Here is a 14,533-nt window from a genome sequence, read left to right on the forward strand (position 1 = left end):
CTCATAGTTTTTCATTTAATTTTAATAATTGTCTAATGGTTAAAACAATAGCTTCGTTGTTTACTTTTATACACAACAACATATTCAACTTTGGTATTCACTTTAGCGTTGATAGGGTGAGCAGATTCTAGTAACACAAAAGGCAGATTATACTTTTGATATTCCTAATCTTTGTCGGTTTCCTAAACGTAGAAAAGCTTTTATCAGCTGGCTCCTCTCCCTTGCCTTTAATATATCATAAGGTCCAATGAAATGCAGAGTAGCTTTGTCTTCTGGACCTAATTTATCTTTGATATGATTACAATACCTGGGTGATGTAGACAGGCATGTTATCAGTATCTGAAAAGAAAAATCAGTTATACTTAATTAGTATACCACTAGAAAGTTACTTGTTACCTGCCCAAGAGATGGTATAAAAGACACTTTAAAGTTCTGATATTTGTGAATATAGCACACTGGAAAAAAAGTAGAAGTACCCAGTGATCTTGCTCCACAAAATGATACCCCTCCCCCTTGCAAAGTCCATGATTTGCTAAGGGGAAACCCTAAAAATAATTTTAATAAAAAAATTAAAGAACCTCACATACCCCACACCCCCACATTGTCACTTAACAAACAAAATCTCACCAGATTCCTAAGTTCAAAGACTCATAACTCTACAAAAGTCAACTGATAAAAATTTTCTTGTGGATATGCACAATTAACATATAATGTCCTCATAAACTACAAAGTTTCAACTGTTGCAGTAGTATAATTGGGCCAAAAAAGTTCTAAGGGGCATAACTCCTAGAAAAAAAATTGAATCGTAATTTCCTGCAATAAGCTCATCTACATATTAGTATGTCCTTATTATCTACAAAGTGTCATGAAATTTTGTTGTGTGGTTTCAGAGAAGTTGCGATGACAAACTGTTGCAGTAGTATATTTTGGCCAAAATTCTAAGTTAAAGGGGCATAACTCCTACAATAAAAATTGAATCATAATTTCCTGCCGATATGCACATCTACATAGTAAGTCCTTATTATCTACAAAGTTTCATGAAATTCTGTTGTGTGGTTTCAGAGAAGTTGGGATGACAAACTGTTGCAGTAGTATATTTTGGCCAAAATTCTAAGTTAAAGGGGCATAACTCCTACAAAAAAAAATTCGTAATTTCCTGTCGATATGCACATCTACATAGTAAGTCCTTATTATCTACAAAGTTTCATGAAATTCTGTTGTGTGGTTTCAGAGAAGTTGGGATGACAAACTGTTGCAGTAGTATATTTTGGCCAAAATTTTAAGTTAAAGGGGCATAACTTCTACAAAAAAAAAAATCGTAATTTCCTGTCGATATGCACATCTACATAGTAAGTCCTTATTATCTACAAAGTTTCATGAAATTCTGTTGTGTGGTTTCAGAGAAGTTGGGATGACAAACTGTTGCAGTAGTATATTTTGGCCAAAATTCTAAGTTAAAGGGGCATAACTCCTACAAAAAAAAAATTCGTAATTTCCTGTCGATATGCACATCTACATAGTAAGTCCTTATTATCTACAAAGTTTCATGAAATTCTGTTGTGTGGTTTCAGAGAAGTTGGGATGACAAACTGTTGCAGTAGTATATTTTGGCCAAAATTTTAAGTTAAAGGGGCATAACTTCTACAAAAAAAAAAATCGTAATTTCCTGTCGATATGCACATCTACATAGTAAGTCCTTATTATCTACAAAGTTTCATGAAATTCTGTTGTGTGGTTTCAGAGAAGTTGGGATGACAAACTGTTGCAGTAGTATATTTTGGCCAAAATTCTAAGTAAAAGGGGCATAGCTGCTACAAAAAAAAAAAATCGTAATTTCCTGTCGATATGCACATGTACATAGTAAGTCCTTATTATCTACAAAGTTTCATGAAATTCTGTTGTGTGGTTTCAGAGAAGTTGGGATGACAAACTGTTGCAGTAGTATATTTTGGCCAAAATTCTAAGTTAAAGGGGCATAACTCCTACAAAAAAAAATCGTAATTTGCTGTCGATATGCACATCTACATAGTAAGTCCTTATTTGTTGTGTGGGGTATAATAAACTGCTGACACAGAGAAATGTCTTGCTGTCAGCAGAAAATTCTGAAAAAGACAATTTGAGGGACAGCAGCATTGACAATTAATACGAAGTCGCTAGACCATGACATCGGGGCAGGGCATCCAAATAACTAAACTGATTTGTACTGATAGTAATGCAATTTTATAGAAAATATCATTTATCTATCAAAAGGGATCATTAATTTTACTGGACTGAAAGTATTGATCATTTAAGAGTTGATCGAAACATTTTAATCAATAAGCTATATATTAACATTACCTTTGTCTCATGGAGCAAAAGGCCAAGACATTGTTTTATGAAGCAAGAATTGCCTAGTCCAATGATCAGCTGTCCAACATGTTGGCTAAATCCTCTTATCTTTGATGGATCCATAGTTTGAAGTGTCTCCTTATCAATAGCCTCTGGTTTTTGTCTAGTATCATGAATCTTTTGATCAACTAATGAATCATTGGTTGAAACTTTAACCTAAGAACAAGGAAAACCATATAGGACCCACTAATTCATAATTAATAACTACTGTACATTCAGAAATTATTGCAAGGTTTCTTTATACAAATAATTTGACTGGTTTAATATCGCAATAATAACTAGAGGCTCTTAAGAGCCGGTGTTGCTCACCTTGGTCTATGTGTTGCAGTGCATATTAAACATAGGACACTCTACATTTTTTAAGACAAGAATAGAATTCATGACAAAACTCTCTGTTTTTGTGTCAGTGACTTGTTTGTAGAACTTACTTTACTAAACATTCTTGCTTACAGTTATCTCTATCTATAATGAGCTTGGCCCAGTAGTTTCAGAGCAGAAAATTTTTGTAGAAGATTAACTCCTGAAGTGGTCAATTGACAATTTTGATCATGGTGACTTATTTGTAGAGCTTACTTTGCTGTTTACAGTTTATCTCTTTCTATTATAATATTCAAGGTTATAACCAATAAACTGCTTCGCTGAGCGCAGCTGGATACGCCCCCAGAGGTCCAACCCTGAACAGTTGGGGCAAAAATGGACACAATATTCAAGCTTGATACAGGTCTGAATTTGGATTGTAATTAAATATTTGACATATTATAGGTTTCTGAATAAATGTAGCCAAAGAACTTGGAATTGGTTATATGAATAAAACCCCAAAACTCGGAAACGGTAATTCTGAAATTTATAAAAAATGAAAGGGAGCTCACGTCAATAGATATAAACAATTCACCAAAGTTTCATGCATATTGGTTAAAGTTTTTTTGAGTTAATGTCCGACATGTTGACGAAGGACTGACGGACAGACGGTCAACGGTATACCATAATACGACCCGTAAACGGGCATATAAAAACTGCAAAATTTCCTTAAAATTAACAATTCAGGGGCAGCAACCCAACAACAGGTTGTCTGATGCATTTGAAAATTTCAGGGCAGAAAGATTTGTACCTGATGAACAATTTTACTCCTTCTCAGATTTGCTCTAAATGCTTTAGTTTCAGATATATAAGCCAAAAACTGCATTTTACCACCAGGTTCTATTTTTAGCCATGGCAGCCATCTTGGTCAATGGGTGTAGTCATCAGATACATTTTTTAAAGAAGATACCCTAAGCATAATTTAGGCCAAGTTTGGTTTAATTTGGCACAGTAGTTTCAGAGGAGATTTTTGTAAAAGACTACAATAAAATGCTCCGCTGGGCACAGCTTGATACGACCGCAGAGGTCGAACCCTGAACAGTTGGGGCAAGTATGGACACAACATTCAAGCTTGATACAGCACTGAATTTGGATTGTGATTAAATATTTGACATAGCATAGGTTTCTGACACAGAATGTGCTCTAAGAACTAAAAAATTTTTTAATTTACCTATTCAAACCATATCATTATCATTTGCTTTTATATATAAATCAGAAATAACCAATTTAAAATGGAAAATTTTAAAGTAAAAAAAAGTAAAAAAAAATCCCCCCCCCCTTATTTTGTGAACCCCCTTATGATTCATCACCCCCAAACTCAATCCCAGCCTTCCCTTTGTGGTATGGTACCTTGCAGTACAATTTCATAGAGATCTATACACCTGAACACAAGTTATTGTCTGGAAACTAGAAAAATGCTTGTTTTTTTGGCCCCTTTTTGGCCCCATATTCCTAAACATTTAAAGCAATTACCCCCAAACTCAAACCCAGCTTTCCCTTTGTGATATGGAACCTTGTAGTACAATTTCATAAAGATCCATACACTTACACACAAGTTATTGTCCTGACTCTAGAAAAATTCTTGTTTTTTTACCCTTTTTGGCCCCTAATTTCTAAAATTTTGAAGCAATTACCCCCAAAATCAATCCCAGCCTTCCCTTTGTGGTATGGTACCTTGCAGTATTATTTCAGAGAGATCCATAACTTGAACACAAGTTATTGTCTGGAAACTAGGAAAATGCTTATTTTTGGCCCCCTTTTCTTAAACATTTGGGCAATTACCCCCAAACTCAATTCCAGCTTTCCCTTTGTGATATGGAACCTTGTAGTACAATTTCAGAAAGATCCATAGACTTACACACAAGTTATTGTCATGAAACTAGAAAAATGCTTGTTTTTTGCCCCTTTCTTGGCCCCTAATTCCTAAAATTTTGAGGCAATTACCCCCAAAATCAATCCAAACATTCCCTTTGTGATATGGAACCTTCCAGTACAATTTCAGAGAGATACATACACTTGCACAAGTTATTGTCTGGAAACTAGAAAAATGCTTATTTTTGGCCCATTTTTGGCCCCTTATTCCTAAACGTTTTGGGAAATTACCCCCAAACTCAATTCCAGCTTTCCCTTTGTAATATGGACCCTTGCAGTACAATTTCAGAAAGATCCATACACTTACACACAAGTTATTGTCATGAAACTAGAAAAATGCTTGTTTTTTGCCCCTTTTTTAGCCCCTAATTCCTAAAATTTTAAGGCAATTACCCCCAAAATCAATCCAAACATTCCCTTTGTGATATGGAACCTTTTGGTACAATTTCAAGAGAGATCCATACACTAACACACAAGTTATGTCAGGGAGTTACAAAAATGCTTATTTTTGGCCCCTAATTCCTTAACTGTTGGTACCATAATCCCCAAAATCAATCCCAACCTTCCTTTTGTGGTATTGAACCTTATGGTAAAATTTCATAGAGATCCATTCACTTAAACTAAAGTTAGAGTGCGAAAACCAATCGGTCTTCGGACGACGACGACGTCATACCAATATATATATATATATATATACGACCACAAATTTTTTTTGCGGTCGTATAAAAATTTACGAAAAATTGTGAAAAAATGACTTTAAAGGGCAATAACTCTTTTTGGGGTGAATTGACAATTTTTGTCATGTTTGACTTATTTGTAGAGCTTACTTTCATGACTTTGCTGAACAATTTTTCTGTTTACAGTTTATCTCTATCTATCAGTCAGGGGCGTTACTTAAACAAGTTATTTTTTTTAATTACCTAATATATAAGTAATTTTTTATTTTAAAAATAATAAAATTACTTAATAGAGTTATTTTAATTTTCAATAGAAACATAGACTAAATGTAGTTTTCATGATTTTTAAAACACCATTTTATATGATAAAATAAAGAATTTATCAGATTTGAGAGGAGTATAGAGATAAAGGGTTACTTTGAAAATAATGACAAAAATATTATTTGAATAAGTTATTTTTAACATTTTTGAAAAAAAATAGCAATTACACTTACCTATTAAAGGCACATAATTGAATTAGGTTACAAATTATAAATAACTTCAGGTCTTAATTAATTCACAAGTATCAATCTATTTATATCAGTCTACCTTCAAGATTTTAGAGGAAAATGATAATTTAATAGTCCCAAGAGACCAATCTTTGACCCAGAAGCGTCGTTATGAAAGATAAGTGCGTTGGAAAGTTAATTAGTGTTTCTGAAGAATTAGTTTTTATATATCAAGGGAAAAATAACCAGATAACTGTGAAAATTATTTAAAGCTAGTAAAATCTGTATTCTTAAACACCTATAAAAATAATATTTAGAAAAATAACTTATATAAGTTATATTTAAATTAGCCTCGTTTTCAACATTACTTGTATAGGTAATTTTAATTGTTACTTGTTTAAGTAATGGCCCTGACTGATCTATTATAATATTCAAGATAATAACCAAAAACTGCAAAATTTCCTTAAAATTACAAATTCAGAGGCAGCAACCCAACAACGGATTGTCTGATGCATCTGAAAATTTCAGGGCAGATAGATCTTGGCCTGATGAACATATTCACCCCCATGTCAGATTTGCTCTAAATGCTTTAGTTTCAGAGATATAAGCCAAAAACTGCATTTTACACCCATGTTCTATTTTTAGCCATGGTGGCCATCTTGGTTGATGGGCGGGGTCATCGGATAGTTTTTTTATAACTAGATACCCTAAGGATGATTTAGGCAAAGTTTGCTTTAATTTGGACCAGTAGTTTCAGAGGAGATGATTTTTGTAAAAGTTAAGGGACGACGACGACGATGGACGCCAAGTGATGAGAAAAGCTCACTTGGCCCTTTGGGCCAGTTGAGTAAAAATTGCATTCTGATATCTGATACATAGTTTATATTTTCATGGTACATGTTCATGGATTTTAGTTTTTTGAAAAAAATCAGTGGAGAAATTTTAAGCCATCTGATATAAACCTTCGATATAAATTCTTTAAATATTTGGCAAGAATAGTACACAGGAGAGCACTTACAAGACTAGACTTAAGAAATCTGCATACATTGGAAATGAAAATTAATTGTTGACACACAAGCCTGAAATTTTTTTACTTTATTTATATATGAAGAAGTACCTCTGCAACTGTCATTATCTGTATCTGTGTTACATCCGTTACATCAAGCATTTCATTTGATGAAATTATGAAAGTTAAGTCTGGAACTGCCACAACACGTACATCCTTGATCATGGTTTCCTCGACCAATCCTATACTACAAAAAGAACCATTTTCAAAATTAACCTTTCATCATTTTCATATACAGGGTACCAGGATTTGATAATTTAGGTCGAGTCAATCGATTGCGATCTTGTTTTAATCAGTTATTTAAGGTGGTTACAATATTTCATGGATTTTAAATATGTCAAGGGCTAAATATTTTTGTGAGGTTTTTTGTTCATGCTTTTCTTGTCACTGATTTTGATCTTCCTTAATGTTTATAGGACAAGGTACAATTTGGGGTAAAATTTTCCTTAACATAAACTGTAATCCAATGAAATATTTGGCTTCTATTCTTGTATGAAATATTTGCCTTTCATTGGTTACACAACCATAAATAGAGGCTCTAAAGAGCCTGTGTCCCTCACCATGGTCTATGTGCATATTAAACAAAGGACACAGATGGATTCATGACAAAATTGTGTTTTGGTGATGGTGATGTGTTTGTAGATCTTACTTTACTGAACATTCTTGCTGCTTACAATTATCTCTATCTATAATGAACTTGGCCCAGTAGTTACAGTGGAAAATATTTTGTAAAAAATTACAAAAATTTACAAAATTTATGAAAATTGTAAAAAAATGACTATAAAGGGCAATAACTCCTTTAGGGGTCAATTGACAATTTTGGTCATGTTGACTTATTTGTAGATCTTACTTTGCAGTACATTATTACTGTTTACAGTTTATCTCTATCTATAATAATATTCACGATAATAACCAAAAGCTGCAAAATTTTCTTAAAATTACCAATTCAGGGGCAGCAACCCAACAACGTGTTGCCTGATTGGTCTGAAAATTTCAGGGCAGATAGATCCTGACCTAATGAACAATTTTATCCTGCAAGATTTGCTCTAAATGCTTTGGTTTCAGAGATATGAGCCAAAAACTGCATTTTACCCTATGTACTATTTTTTAGCCATGTCAGCCATCTTGGTTCGCGGGCGGGGTCATCAAACACATTTTTGAAACGAGTTACCCTTATGATGATTGTGGACAAGTTTGGTTAAATTTGTCTAAGTAGTTTCAGAGGAGAAGATTTTTGTAAAAGATTACAAAAATTTACGAAAAATGGTTAAAAATTGACTATAAAGGGCAATAACTCCTTAAGGGGTCAACTGACCATTTTGGTAAAGTTGACTTATTTGTAGATCTGTCTTTGTTGAACATTATTGCTGTTTACAGTTTATCTCTATCTATAATAATATTCATGATAGAAGTTTCCATGTCAAAATTAGACCTTCTTATTCAGTGACTCATACTATAGTAAGTCATTTTTGTGTTTGAAACAATTGACAAAGGTATCAACTAACTGGATCTGGATGGTAAGTATTACTTTTGATTTCACAGCACTCACTTCATACTAACAACATTTCACTTGAGCAATCTGCTAAAACATTTTACCAGTTGATCAGTTAGTTGGAGAAGAAATCTAACTGCAATTTGGTAAACTGTTTTGGCCATTGCTATTGTGATACCCCAAAGGTCACTGGATAAGCACAGTAATAAGTTTTTTACATCTTGTGTTGAAAACCTGAGGACTGACAGATGTATGAGCAAAACTCATGATTATGCAAAATTAAATCAATTTGTACAAAAGAAATTTACTAAGTCAGAACAAGTAAAATTTTCAATTCCACCAGTCACAATAAATGGTCTATTTAATGAGATGATCAAACTTGACATTAATAAATCCACCGGATCTGATAACATAGGACCAAAAATTTTAAAATTGAGTGCTCCTTTCATAACGTCATCTTTAACTTACATTTTTAACAGAATAATAGATACAAGTACATTACCCAGTGTTCTAAAGAATGCAAGAGTAACCCCTGTTTTTAAAGCTGGTGAAAAATTCATGGCAACAAATTATAGACCAATTTCTGTACTTCCCGTTTTATCAAAACTTTTAGAAAAGCATGTTTCAAAACATTTGTATGACTACCTAAAAAGATTAGATCTTTTACACCCAGCACAGTCTGGGTTTCGACAAGAACACTCTTGCCAAACTGCCCTTATCAATATCATAGATAAATGGATACAGGATATGAATGATGGTAATATCAACTTAGCAGTCCTGTTGGATTTTAAGAAAGCTTTTGATGTAGTAGATCATGATATTCTCTGTAAAAAACTTGAAATTTATGGATTTGATAATACTGCTGTTTCTTTTTTTAAATCATATTTGAATGAAAGAACTCAACAAGTACAAATTGGTAATGCTCATTCTGAAAAACTTTATATCAAGTATGGTGTCCCCCAAGGCTCCATATTAGGCCCCCTTCTGTTTATATTATACATAAACGACCTTCCTATTTATATGCAAAATTGTTGCACTGATTTATATGCCGATGATTCAACTTTACATCTTTCTGGTAATTGTTATCAAACTCTACAGTCAAAGGTACAAGAAGATTTACATGGTGTAGAGGAATGGTGCAATGATAACAATATGTTCATCAATAAAAATAAAACAAAATATATGATTATTGGAACGAAGCAAAGAGCAATGCCACATTACAATGAGAGTTGTTTAACTATTAACAATCAAGTGATACAATCTTCCACATGTGAAAGTCTTTTAGGCATTAAAATTGACCCTTCCCTCACATGGACAAACCAAATTGATGTGATCTGCTCAAAAATATCATCTAGACTATATCTACTATTAAAGATTAAAAAATTTCTAAATCTAGACTGCAGAAAATTATTCTATAATGGTTATATCTTGCCACTAATTGATTATTGTTGTATAGTGTGGAGTAGTTGTAGCAGTGAGGGTTTAAAAAGGATATTAAAATTACAAAAGAGGGCTGCTAGATTAATACTAGAAACAGACCCATTCGCTCCTTCTGCACCCTTATTCAAACATTTAAACTGGATGACAGTTGAACAGAGAATAAAATATCATAAGTTAGTGATGACATTTAAGTGCATTAAAAATGATGCCCCATCATATCTTACTAACAAGTTTCATTATGTTTCAGACAGAAATCCATACCCCTTGAGAAATGCTGTTCAAGGAAACCTCATACTCCCTAAACCAAAAACAGAATTGTTCAAAAAATCTTTTATGTATTCTGGACCATTCTTGTGGAATAATTTGCCAATACCGTTAAGAAATATTACAAATGTTAATTCTTTCAAATACAAAATAACAGATCATTTATTGAAATCAACCTAGCTATATCAATAATATTAAAAACTGATCATGTCATCATGTTTATTTTTTTCATCACATTTTATCAAGTTGTATTAAACATTATTATCATACTTGACTTTTTATACTAATGTATGCAATGTATATGTTTGCATTTTGTTTGATTTCTCATGATGAGGGCCTCAGGGAAGATTAGTTATATAGCTAACTGTGTAACCCTCTTAAAATAAAGTATTGTTGTTGTTGTTGTTGTTGTTGTCCACTTAAAAAACACACCAAAATGTGTCTATATGAAGTGAAAACATCCATTGTTTATGAATGCTTATCGTGTCAATATTTTTAAATCACTTAAACCTGTCGAGCATTATTAAATATTGATTCGTATTCACATATATGTTGTTTACAAATCCAATCAATATTAATAAAGGAACAGTAGTTTTGTTTTGTTGTTGTTAAAATGGGACAGTAACTATATAATCATGATAATAGCCCAGATACCATTTATGTAGGAAGCAGGCCATGCGATACCCTCCTATATTATTAAGATATTTAACGTTTGGCATCACTGGGGTATATTTGTGCAAAAAAAGTTCACTTATAATTAATAAACGATAAATTTAACTGTACAAAACTAATCAATTACAATTTTTATGTTCATTCTAAGTATGCATGACATATTTGCCACTAAGCAACCAAGAGTTAAATTATGCGTTGCAAATTAACAAACCGCGTTGCACAAACTTATGCTAATCAAAGCATTGTCAATGTTGTGATCCAGCCATATTCATAGCTAGTCTGATATTCTTCTAACCATACTTTTTTTTTCTCTTTTCATTTCCAATCTTACTATAAAATTTCTGTGTAATTGTCCAAATGTAGGGAATTTCACAATATTGATGCAAATATTGATATATTTACATATTGATATGTCAATTTTAGACTCTGTCAGATTTTTTTTTAATAAATGGTTGTACAACAGGTCATGAGATATTAACTGTGGTGAATTAAGACTGGGGTTGTTTCCAATTAATACTTACACCTTTGAGTGTAATTATTTGAAAATCATGACATTTGATAATCATACTGACTCTTACTTGCCAATTGAAAGAATTGGAGTTATACCATTTCAAAAAAGTGTGGGAATCAACTTAGATCTATTAATACACATGTTGACCCAAATTTCGTTGAATAACAACTTACACAAGCATAAGATACTTATATAAAACAAAATTCTTATCAACTGATTCAATTGATGTAAAAATACTTTTTCAAAATAATTCATAAATAGTAAATCATTATAAATTTTGATTTACAAAGGAACTATATGCAAGTGTATTTCTAAAATAAAAGGGTTGTTCGTCCAATCTTTTCTAAATTCAAGGGCAAATAAAATGTCAAAAGTTGGCAGTTGATGATTAACATGATTAAAATGGTGTAGAAAGATTCCACAAATCATAAAAACACATTATAAGTTTCATGATATGTCTTCAACTTAGCATGGCTGAATCAATAAAACCACTGCAAGCAAAACGCATTTTTATTGTGCCATTCTTATTCTTATCTGGTGTCTATTTGAAAGCAGAAGTCATTGATATCATCTTTCACTGTGGATAGACAGGATAATGTTCCATGTCTTGGGCATTGGTCTTTACCAAACAGAATACCTTTATTTCCTCCAGATGTCGTTTGATCTGTTTTAGAATCCTGCAACCAAAACCAGACGTCTTTAATCATGTTTTCAAAAATTATTAAATTGCCATAAAAGTTATTGCCTTTACTGAGGACATATTATTGCTAAAAGTTTTGAGATGTTCTGGTGTTTTAAAGCGGACACGCTTTGCAAATAATAATAATTGAACACGTTTGGATCATTTAGGATTTTGAGGACATGTTTGGGCATTGTTGGGGAGATTGACACTTTTGGAAGTGTTACATATACATTGTATCATGTCTGTCTGAATTTCAAAATTTTAAAGAAATAACATTTTCATTCCACTAATTAAGCTTGCTCATGTTGTTTCATTTCTTGTTGTAGCAAGATGTTCGTAAGGAATCTTAGCTGCTATTCTCAATTTAAAAAAAACAATATCTTACTGGTTTTACATGTATGTACATGTATTGTAACACAATAGTCCAGCAATGTGAAAAAAACCCTGAAAAGTCAGTCCTCATTCTGCAGTATGTTAAGGTTAAGCACAAAGTGGTTAAAGAAACAGTCTTGTCAATAGTCATGATAGTAATGGTCAAAATTTATTTTCACCATATTTTTTAAAGAATTTACCTTCCCTTTAGGTTACACATTCTGCAAAACTTCTCCAGCATTGTTGTGAACCTCATTTCTTCCACTGTTCTAGAAGTCAACAACAAATCACGAAGTATTTCTTTTAGGTCATTTTGAAAGTCATGTCTTCCAGCTTCAATATGATGTATCATAACTCTGAAAAAAAAATCCTAATTATTTATATAAGAACTGGACACTGATTAGAGGTGCATAGAATCTGCTGTCGATTTGGAAACTTGTTCTATAATCTATTATTAAGTCAGACTTGGTGTCTATTTGAGTCGTACCTGTACATATATATATGCAAAATCAAATAAATGGGGAATATGTCTATGGGACACAGATGATGCCCCCGCTAGCATATCATATAAAGTTATAAAGGGCAGGGTTTCCCCGAGTCAATTATTTTTTTCGCCAACTTACATAAATATATTTTTCGTTTAAAATGTTCCTTCTTTCTAACCCCCCCCCCCCCCCCATTTACTTTTTAAAAGATACTATAAAAATAGCAATATAGACATCATAATTTTGACTTCAAAAGTTTATCGGATATACATTTCCCTTCCAGTTGAAGGATAAAGACTAAAGGCAGAGACTTTTCTTACTTTTCAACAGGTTTGGAACAACCCTCCAAATGTGGGATATCCCTTAAATAAGGGACTGTCCCTCAGACAAGGGATCATTTTGCTGTTGTAGAAAAGTAAAAAGAAAAATTTAGCTTTTTTTTAACTTAAACGGGGAAAAATTCATTATATTTGGAACAACTTTTCTTAAAGAGGGGTCCACTTATTTTTTAAAATAAAGAAGATACATGTACATGATGTATAAGTCCAGGAATATTACAAAATTCTTGGACATGTTTTGACCATATAATACCAGATAGTTGTATAGTTCTTTGGGAAAAGTTTCTTCAAATGATATGAATATGTGCCCTTTTGTACTAAAAAGTGGTTTTTACAACAAAACATTTTTTTTTTATCACTTGAAATTGATCCCTGATTTAAGGGATAGTCATTACATTGAAGGGTTACTTATTTGAGGAGTTGTTCCCAACCTGTTGAATATATTTCTTCATAACGACAGTTTTCTTTTCCGGACCATCGTAAATGAAAAAGTTGAGACGTAAAAATATGCTTGAAACACGTGCGTCGCCAAAACGAAAAATAAATAAAATGGATGAAATCAAATCATTATATATATTTCTTTCGCCAAATTCTTTCGCAAATGATGAATTTTAATCGCCACAATTTTTATTTTTTTGCAAAATGCGAAAATGGTGAACGCCAGCGGTAACCTTGAAAGGGACATAACTGAAGAACAGTAAAAGTGACGCTACTCAAATTTGTACTTGATCTGAGTTTTGTGGTTATATGTATTGTGTATAAGTTTTATAACATTTCGTTGAGGCAAACTGAAGGTAGAGAACGGAAACAAAAAATTCAGCAATTATTCCATTTGTAAAGGGGCATAACTTTAGAACAGTAAAAGTGACACCACCAAAATTCAAACTTGATCTGTATTTTGTGGTATTAAGCATTGTGTATAAGTTTCATAACATTTGGTTGAGGCTAACTTTAGTTAGGGAATGGAAATGAAAACTAGTATTTTTTCCATTTGTAAAGGGGCATAACTCTAGAACAGTAAAAGTGACACTACCGAAACTCAAACTTGATCTGTGTTTTGTGGTAATAAGCATTGTGAATAAGTTTCATAACATTTGGTTGAGGCAACCTAAACTAGATTTGATTTGATTTTTGGTGTTTTAACGCCACTTTTAAGCACCGCTTTTGGGCCAATTTTTATTGGTGGAGGGAGCCGGAGTGCCAGGAGAAAACCACCGACCTGTGATAGGAAAACTGACAATCCTAGTCAATTTAGATTGGAGTCCAGTGCACCCGCACAAGCGGGGTTCGAACTCACAACCTCAGTGTTGACTGGCTAGTGATTACAGTAGTAACTACTTAGACCACTCGGCCACTGAGGCCCCTCCTAAACTAGAGAGCGGGAATGAAAAATTCAGCAATTTTTCCATTTGTAAAGGGGCATAACTCT

At 32.8% G+C, this 14,533-nt stretch overlaps 1 protein-coding gene across 2 annotated transcripts in view; it reads right to left on the reverse strand.

The window, feature by feature from the left end:
• LOC143054742 (uncharacterized) overlaps window positions 1–14,533 on the reverse strand; it is a 30,205-nt gene that overhangs the window by 5,194 nt on the left and 10,478 nt on the right. For both annotated transcript variants that reach the window (XM_076227784.1, XM_076227789.1), the window contains exons 2-5: window positions 12,482–12,637; window positions 6,900–7,035; window positions 2,338–2,544; window positions 154–339 (exon numbers count right to left, since the gene is read on the reverse strand). In XM_076227784.1, coding sequence (XP_076083899.1) covers window positions 154–339; window positions 2,338–2,544; window positions 6,900–7,035; window positions 12,482–12,637 — 685 coding nt within the window. The remainder of the gene's footprint in view (window positions 1–153; window positions 340–2,337; window positions 2,545–6,899; window positions 7,036–12,481; window positions 12,638–14,533) is intronic.

This window comes from Mytilus galloprovincialis, chromosome 1, assembly GCF_965363235.1.
Source record: "Mytilus galloprovincialis chromosome 1, xbMytGall1.hap1.1, whole genome shotgun sequence".
In the NCBI taxonomy this organism is placed as follows: domain Eukaryota; kingdom Metazoa; phylum Mollusca; class Bivalvia; order Mytilida; family Mytilidae; genus Mytilus; species Mytilus galloprovincialis.